Genomic DNA, 8,707 nt, shown 5'->3' with positions numbered 1-8,707 from the left:
GTGTAATCACTCTATATAATAGATCCCTCTGTGTGTAATGACTCTATATAATAGATCCCTCTCCGTGTAATGACTCTATATAATAGATCACTCTGCGTGTAATGACTCTATATAATAGATCCCTCTGTGTGTAATGACTCTATATAATAGATCCCTCTGTGTGTAATGTTTCTATATAATATAGGAGTTTCACTTTTTGTATTGAAGACCTGAAATAAATTAACTTTTTGAAGATATTGTAATTGAGTGAGATGCACCTGCATATATCGTATTGTTTTGTCTATTTTGTATCAGCTTTGTATACAGTATTTTTACATACACTGCCTGTCTTTCTGGATTAAATATAAAATATAGTAGTTTTGTTCCTTTTGCTCTGTAAACCGCATTCCTGATGCCATACGCTACCTGTAACAGTTGTCCAATCGGCCTGAATAAATGATTGATGGCAGCAGCGAGTAGTTCTTTTTGTTACAGTGGGGCTGGCAGTGACCGTACCGGAGTATATATATATTTCATGCATTGGAATCTGAGGTGTATATACCATTTGCACACTGTGCGTTTCCCAAAAACCGGCCTAGTAGTGGAAACAGCCGTGGCCTCGTCCATTACTCGTCAGTCAATTGCGTAATTGTCCTGACGATTGGAGGCAGCGGATTTGAGTTATATTCCTCCCTTCCTGTAATAAATATAATAAAATTATATCTAATCTGTGTAATACGGATGTGGCACTATGGCCGTGCAGCAAACTGGCGATATCACAAAAAGCCATAATAGTGATTATTGCAATTATATATATATATATATGTAGAAAGGATAAAAAGAATTATAGAAATAGTGGCTTTCATATTCTTCAGTGTTTCCCTCTTTTCTTGCAGACCCCTTCATCAGTGTCACCTTCTATTTTTGAAGACCCCTTTGTCAGTGTCCCCTTCTATTTTTTCCGACCCCTTCATCAGTGTCCCCTTCTACTCTTTTTTTTTTGCAGACCACTTCATCAGTTTTCTTTTCTTATTTTGTTTTGCAGACCCTTTCATCAGTGTCTCCCTCTTTTCTTGCAGACCCCTTCATCAGTGTCCCCCTCCTCTTTTCCGCAGGACCTCGCACTCGAAAGCTGAAAAAGAAGAAGAGTGATAAGGAGGATAAGCGGCCCCGCACGGCTTTCACCGCAGAACAGCTGCAGCGGTTGAAGGCAGAGTTCCAGGCCAATCGCTATATCACGGAGCAGCGGCGCCAGACCTTGGCCCAAGAGCTCAACCTCAACGAGTCTCAGATCAAGATCTGGTTTCAGAATAAACGGGCTAAAATCAAGAAAGCGTCCGGCCTGAAGAACGGGCTTGCGCTGCACTTGATGGCGCAGGGTCTATACAACCACTCCACGACCACCGTGCAGGACAAAGAGGACAGCGACTAGGGTGGCACCATGGATCAGAGACCCTGTATAGACTGAGACCACCCGGGGCGCAACTGTCCTAACAAGCCAAAGATTTTATTATGACGATGATGAGGGTGATGAGGAGGCGATTGTACTGGCGGTCACTGGAGGCTGTAATTTATTTTCTAATAAAGCGAATATTCCACGACTCTTGATCTCAATACGACTTACCCTGAAGCAAGTGTTGCATGTACGTCACTAGGTATATAGAGGCTATACAAATTAACATGAATTCTGTGAAATCCTGGGGGAACGTTACTCGAGTCGACCATTAATCTGTGTTTCCACAATCATGAGGTGCAACAGCTTTCAGGCACACACAGCGATGACAGGGTCCCAAAATGCAGGTAATCACAGCTGTTTAATTCAAGTTCCAGTCCTGCAGACAAAATCAGTACTCTCCACAACGGGCTAGCAGTACAATGAAGATGATCACTTTACAACGCAGTTTGCTTCCCCCCACGCAGTATCTGTACACAGTGCCATACTTTACCTTCTTTGCAGTGAGGTGGGGGGGGGACAGATGGATGAATCCAGCCCTTGGACATGGTGTTCACTCCTTTTTCTGTTTTACAACAGTTAGCTCCTGCTTCCCCTCTCCTTCCTGGGTAGCTACTGTTAGCAACTACTGGGCACCTCCATCAGCCCGGAGTAGAGGTTTGCACAGAGGTTATCTAGGCTTTCCGGCACCCGGGGCAAGAGTTCAGTTTGGCGCCCCCTATTGCCCCCTCCAGCACATATGCGATTTCCACACTTAGTCACGTGCCGACGAGCTGCTCTCCCTAATTCTCTCAATGTTCAGTGAAAACCGAGAGAAGCAGAAGAGAAGCTCGATGTCACATGACCGTAAGTATGAAAATCCATATGAGTGAAGAGGCCGCGTGATGACGGCTGGAAAATGCAAGCAGAGCTGGATCCTGACAGCGAGGATATTACACGCTGTTAGGATTGGCTGCAGGGCTTCATTTTATAATTAAAGGGCTTGTCCAGGCTTGAGATGACAGTCTGCAGCCACTCTACGTGTCACACCCTATGTGTCTGCCGGCTCCTGAGTTCTCTCAGCGCATGCACTGCACACTTTTAGGATTCTGCCTTAGACAAGTATGTGATTTGTATACTTCTGGCCACATTACGACTAGACGTGTCCGGCCTCGCTCAATTCATTGCCATTGAGTGAGGCCACGCATGTCTAGTCGGCATGTGACCGCATGTATGTAAATCACCGGCACGAGAGAATCCTGACAGTGTGCAGAGCGCCCTGTGAGAAGTCAGAAGTCTGCAGTCACAGAGACTGGCTGCGGACTCATTACAGACATGGACGACCCCTCTAATGCTCCTAACAGAAATAAAAATATGAGAATTAGTCAGTATCACAGAAAACATTTACACCCAGGTACCTGATAGATGGCGCTGTCTCCGGAGTCATTCTCTTCCTTTTCTTCCTCTTGTCCAGACGCCATGATGACTTTTCTCATCCACAGCCGTCTCTGCAGACTTCCATCTTCTCCGGTCTTCTGCAGAACATCCCCACACGATGCCCTTAAAGATACAGTGTCATTATAATGCTCCTGAATAATAATATCCGCCCTACACTGACCCCTGAATAAATAATTGCCCCTCACTATATTCCCTGCTCAAAATATCACCCCCCCGCTGCCCCTCGTATGGTACATGCCCTCCACACTGCCCCCTCCTTACCGTACTGGGCCCCCTCTTCACACTATGTCCCCCCTATAGGGCCCAGTCTGTATACTGTGCCCCCTCATCACACTCCCCCTCCTTGGTTTACTGTCCCCTCCTGGCTGTGACCTTACACTGTGCCCCCCATGTTATCCCCCACACTACTCAGTCTTTATTCTGTGCCCACTCACACTTTTATCCCCCCATTATTTCCCCCTCCCGTCTCCTCATATATTTACCCTCACACATCAGCCCAGTTCCCCATACTGTGTCCGTATATATCCCCCCATAATGTGTACGCACCAATCACCCACACACAAAATCATCCCCAGCCATACAATAAATCCCCCCCCATAGGAAATCACACCCCAACCATACAATAAATCTCCCCCCATAGTAAATCTCCCCCCAACCGTACAATAAATCTCCCCCCATAGTAAATCTCCCCCCAACCATACAATAAATCTCCCCCCATAGTAAATCTCCCCCCAACCGTACAATAAATCTCCCCCATAGTAAATCTCCTCCCAACCATACAATAAATCTCCCCCCATAGTAAATCTCCCCCAACCATACAATAAATCTCCCCCCATAGTAAATATCCCCCCAGCCATACAATAAATCCCCCCCATAGGAAATCACACCCCAACCGTACAATAAATCTCCCCCCATAGTAAATCTCCCCCCAACAGTACAATAAATCTCCCCCCATAGTAAATCTCCCCCAGCCATACAATAAATCTCCCCCCATAGTAAATCTCCCCCCAGCCATACAATAAATCTCCCCCATAGTAAATCTCCCCCCAACCATACAATAAATCTCCCCCCATAGTAAATCTCCCCCAACCATACAATAAATCTCCCCCCATAGTAAATATCCCCCCAGCCATACAATAAATCCCCCCCCATAGGAAATCACACCCCAACCGTACAATAAATCTCCCCCCATAGTAAATCTCCCCCCAACAGTACAATAAATCTCCCCCCATAGTAAATATCCCCCCAACCATACAATAAATCTCCTCCCATAGTAAATCTCCCCCCATAGTAAATATCCCCCCAACCATACAATAAATCTCCCCCCATAGTAAATATCCCCTCAACCGTACAATAAATCTGCCCCCATAGTAAATCTCCCCCCATAGTAAATCTCCCCCAGCCATACAATAAATCTCCCCCCATAGTAAATCACACCCCAACCATACAATAAATCTCCCCCCATAGTAAATCTCCCCCCAACCATACAATAAATCCCCCCCATAGTAAATCTCCCCCCAGCCATACAATAAATCTCCCCCCATAGTAAATCTCCCCCAGCCATACAATAAATCTCCCCCCATAGTAAATCTCCCCCCAACAGTACAATAAATCTCCCCCCATAGTAAATCTCCCCCCAACCATACAATAAATCTCCCCCATAGTAAATCTCTCCCAGCCATACAATAAATCTCCCCCCATAGTAAATCTCCCCCAGCCATACAATAAATCTCCCCCCATAGTAAATCTCCCCCCAACAGTACAATAAATCTCCCCCCATAGTAAATCTCCCCCAACCATACAATAAATCTCCCCCCATAGTAAATCTCTCCCAGCCATACCATAAATCTCCCCCCATAGTATATCTCCCCCCAACCATACAATAAATCTCCCCCCATAGTAAATCTCCCCCCATAGTAAATCTCCCCCAGCCATACAATAAATCTCCCCCCATAGTAAATCTCCCCCAGCCATACAATAAATCTCCCCCCATAGTAAATCTCCCCCCAACAGTACAATAAATCTCCCCCCATAGTAAATCTCCCCCAACCATACAATAAATCTCCCCCCATAGTAAATCTCTCCCAGCCATACCATAAATCTCCCCCCATAGTAAATCTCCCCCCAACCATACAATAAATCTCCCCCCATAGTAAATCTCCCCCCATAGTAAATCTCCCCCAGCCATACAATAAATCTCCCCCCATAGTAAATCTCTCCCAGCCATACCATAAATCTCCCCCCATAGTAAATCTCCCCCCAACAGTACAATAAATCTCCCCCCATAGTAAATCTCCCCCCAACCATACAATAAATCTCCCCCCATAGTAAATCTCTCCCAGCCATACCATAAATCTCCCCCCATAGTAAATCTCCCCCCAACCATACAATAAATCTCCCCCCATAGTAAATCTCCCCCCATAGTAAATCTCCCCCAGCCATACAATAAATCTCCCCCCATAGTAAATCTCCCCCAGCCATACCATAAATCTCCCCCCATAGTAAATCTCCCCCCAACCATACAATAAATCTCCCCCCATAGTAAATCTCCCCCCAGCCATACAATAAATCTCCCCCATAGTAAATCTCCCCCCAACCATACAATAAATCTCCCCCCATAGTAAATCTCCCCCCAACCGTACAATAAATCTCCCCCCATAGTAAATCTCCCCCCAACCATACAATAAATCTCCCCCCATAGTAAATCTCCCCCCAGCCATACAATAAATCTCCCCCCATAGTAAATCTCCCCCAGCCATACAATAAATCTCCCCCCATAGTAAATCTCCCCCAGCCATACAATAAATCTCCCCCCATAGTAAATCTCCCCCAACCGTACAATAAATCTCCCCCCATAGTAAATCTCCCCCCAACCATACAATAAATCTCCCCCCATAGTAAATCTCCCCCCAGCCATACAATAAATCTCCCGCCATAGTAAATCTCCCCCCAGCCATACAATAAATCTCCCCCCATAGTAAATCTCCCCCCAGCCATACAATAAATCTCCCCCCATAGTAAATCTCCCCCCAGCCATACAATAAATCTCCCCCCATAGTAAATCTCCCCCCAACCGTACAATAAATCTCCCCCACAATGAATCTCCACCTCCATTCCATCTTCAGTGTCTTCAGCTCTGGGGCACAGAGCACTTTCCACCAACGGCCGCCTCGGCAGCGCCGGCGAGTGACGTCAGCTGCGTGATCACATGACCTGATCACATGACCTGATCACACTGCTGGCGTCGCTCTCACCCTGAGGTTAGAGCTTCAACGCTGGGAGTGGCAGCTGCGGCTTCTCTGAGCTGGGTGTCAGCTTGACAGCCTGCTCAGAGAACTGCCGACTCCCATTCCGGGGGGTGGCAGAACGCAGCCGCCGGGGGAGACATATCGGACCGCCGCATTAGGTGGCCCGGCTGCGCCCCCTACATACGCCTCTGGGTTTGCATCCTTCCAGCTCACTCTCCATGCCAAAACTAACTTTTACCAATCCTTTTGTGGCAGGTCTGGCCACTCCCACCAACTGTAACTTGTTAACCCCTCTAGATGCTGGATGTTTTTAAAGGCACCTGTACAGTTCCTATCCGTCACACAAGGAATGGAGCAGGAGCTACAGGGAACACTGTTAAAGGGGACAGGGGAACAGGGGCTACAGGGAAACAGGGGACCAGGGATTAATGGGGACAGAGGCTACAGGGAAACAGGGGACCAGGGATTAATGGGAACAGAGGCTACAGGGACTAAAGGGAACAGGGGCGACGGAACAGGGGCTACAGGGGATATGGAACAGGAGCTAAAGGGGATAAAGGGGACGGGGCTACAGGGACTAAAAGGGACAGGGGAACAGGGGACAGAGGCTACAGGGGATATGGGACAGGGGCTACAGGGACTAAAGGGAACAAGGGCGACAGGGAACAGGGGATATGGAACAGGGGCTACAGGGGATATGGGACAGGGGCTACAGGGGAACAGGGTCTAATGGGGACAGGCTACAGGAACTAAAAGGGACGAGAACAGGACAGAGGCTACAGGGGATATGAGACAGGGGCTACAGGGGAACAGGGACTGCAGGGGGACAGGGGATTCAGGGAACAGGGGCAACAGGGGGACAGGGGCTACAGGGGACAGGGGCTACAGGGGGACAGGGGCGACAGGGGACAGGGGCGACAGAGGCAAGGGGCTACAGGCAGACAGGGGCTTAAGGGAACAGTGGCTACAGGGGGACAGGGGCTACAGGGGGACATGGGCTCCAGGGAACAGGAGCTACAGGGGGACAGGGGCTACAGGGGAATAGGGGCTACAGGGAACAGGGGCTTAAGGGAACAGGGGCTACAGGGGGGCAGGGGCTACAGGGGGACAGAGGCTACAGGGGGACAGGGGCTACAGGGAGACAGGGGCTACAGGGGGACAGGGGCTACAGGGAGACAGGGGCTACAGGGGGACAGGGGCTACAGGGGACAGGGGCAACAGGGGCAATGGGGGCAAGGGGCGACAGGGGAAAGGGGCGACAGGGGACAGGGGCGACAGGAGCTACAGGGAACAGGGGCTACAGGGAACAGGGGTGACAGGGGTTACAAGGAACAGGGGCTACAGGGGGACTGGGGCTACAGGGGACAGGGGCTACAGGGGGACAGGGGCTACAGCGGGACAGGGGCTTCAGGGGACAGGGGCTTCAGGGGACCGGGGCTACAGGGGGACAGGGGCTACAAGGGACAGAGGCTTCAGTGGACAGGGGCTACAGGGGGACAGGGGCTACAGAGGACAGGGGCTACAAGGGACAGAGGCTTCAGTTACAGGGGCTACAGGGGGACAGGGGCTACAGAGGACAGGGGCTTCAGGGGACAGGGGCTACAAGGGACAGGGGCTACAGGGGGACAGGGGCAACAGGGCTACAGGGGCGACAGAGTCAAGGGGTGACAGGGGCAAGGGGCTACAGGGGGACAGGGGCTACAGGGGAACAGGGGCTTCCGGGGGACAGGAGTTACAGGGAACAGGGGCTACAGGGGGACAGGGGCTACAGGCGGACAGGGGCTATAGGGAACAGGGGCTTAAGGGAATAGGGGCTACAGGGACTACAGGGGGACAGGGGATACAGGGGCTGCAGGGGGACAGGGGCTACAGGGAACAGGGGCTTAAGGGAAAAGGGGCTTAAGGCAACAAGGGCTACAGGGAGGCAGGGGGCAGGGGCTACAGGGGGACAGGGGCTACAGGGGCTACAGGGGACAGAGGTGTCAGGGGACAGGGGCTACAAGGAACAGGGGCTACAGGGGGACAGGGGCTACAGGGGACAGGGGTTTCAGGGGACAGGGGCTACAGGGGGACAGGGGCTACAGTGGGACAGGGGCTTCAGGGGACAGGGGCTTCAGGGGACTGGGGCTACAGGGGGACAGGGGCTACAGGGGGACAGGGGCTACAGAGGCACAGGGGCTGCAGGGGGACAGGGGCTACAGAGGAAAGGGGCTACAGAGGACAGGGGCTTAAGGGAACAGGGGGACAGAGAATGAAAAGCAGGCTACAGAGACATTGTGGGGATTGATATAATCTGTTCTGTCATATTACATATAAAGTCTCCGCAATAAATCATTAATGATCTAGTAATATAGGATGACACATACTAAGTGCTCAGAGGCACAAAACCCTGCAGATCACCTGTACATATATAAAGTACAGACCAAAAGTTTGGACACACCTTCTCATTTAAAGATTTTTCTGTATTTTCCTGACTATGAAAATTGTACATTCACACTGAAGGCATCAAAACTATGAATTACCACATGTGGAATTATATACTTACCAAAAAAGTGTGAAACAACTGAAAATATGTCTTATATTCTAGGTT

General features: G+C 49.9%; 1 protein-coding gene across 1 annotated transcript; it reads left to right on the top strand.

Moving 5' to 3' along the window:
- The first annotated feature begins 730 nt into the window (after window positions 1-730).
- LOC141161329 (homeobox protein engrailed-1-B-like) lies at window positions 731-1,411 on the top strand. Its single transcript, XM_073646143.1, has 3 exons — window positions 731-736; window positions 876-917; window positions 1,025-1,411. The coding sequence occupies exons 1-3, from the start codon at window positions 731-733 to the stop codon at window positions 1,409-1,411; spliced, it is 435 nt and encodes a 144-aa protein (XP_073502244.1).
- The last annotated feature ends 7,296 nt before the right edge of the window (window positions 1,412-8,707 follow it).

Source organism: Phyllobates terribilis, unplaced genomic scaffold (assembly GCF_046119375.1).
Source record: "Phyllobates terribilis strain yellow unplaced genomic scaffold, ASM4611937v1 Scaffold_9__5_contigs__length_417890890, whole genome shotgun sequence".
Classification (NCBI taxonomy): domain Eukaryota; kingdom Metazoa; phylum Chordata; class Amphibia; order Anura; family Dendrobatidae; genus Phyllobates; species Phyllobates terribilis.
This window is presented reverse-complemented; position numbering and strand designations above follow the sequence as displayed.

Coding starts and splice junctions, on each gene's coding strand:
- LOC141161329 (XM_073646143.1), top strand. Junction 918..1,024: donor CTATTTTTGAAGACCCCTTT/GTCAGTGTCCCC, acceptor TTTGTTTTGCAG/ACCCTTTCATCAGTGTCTCC.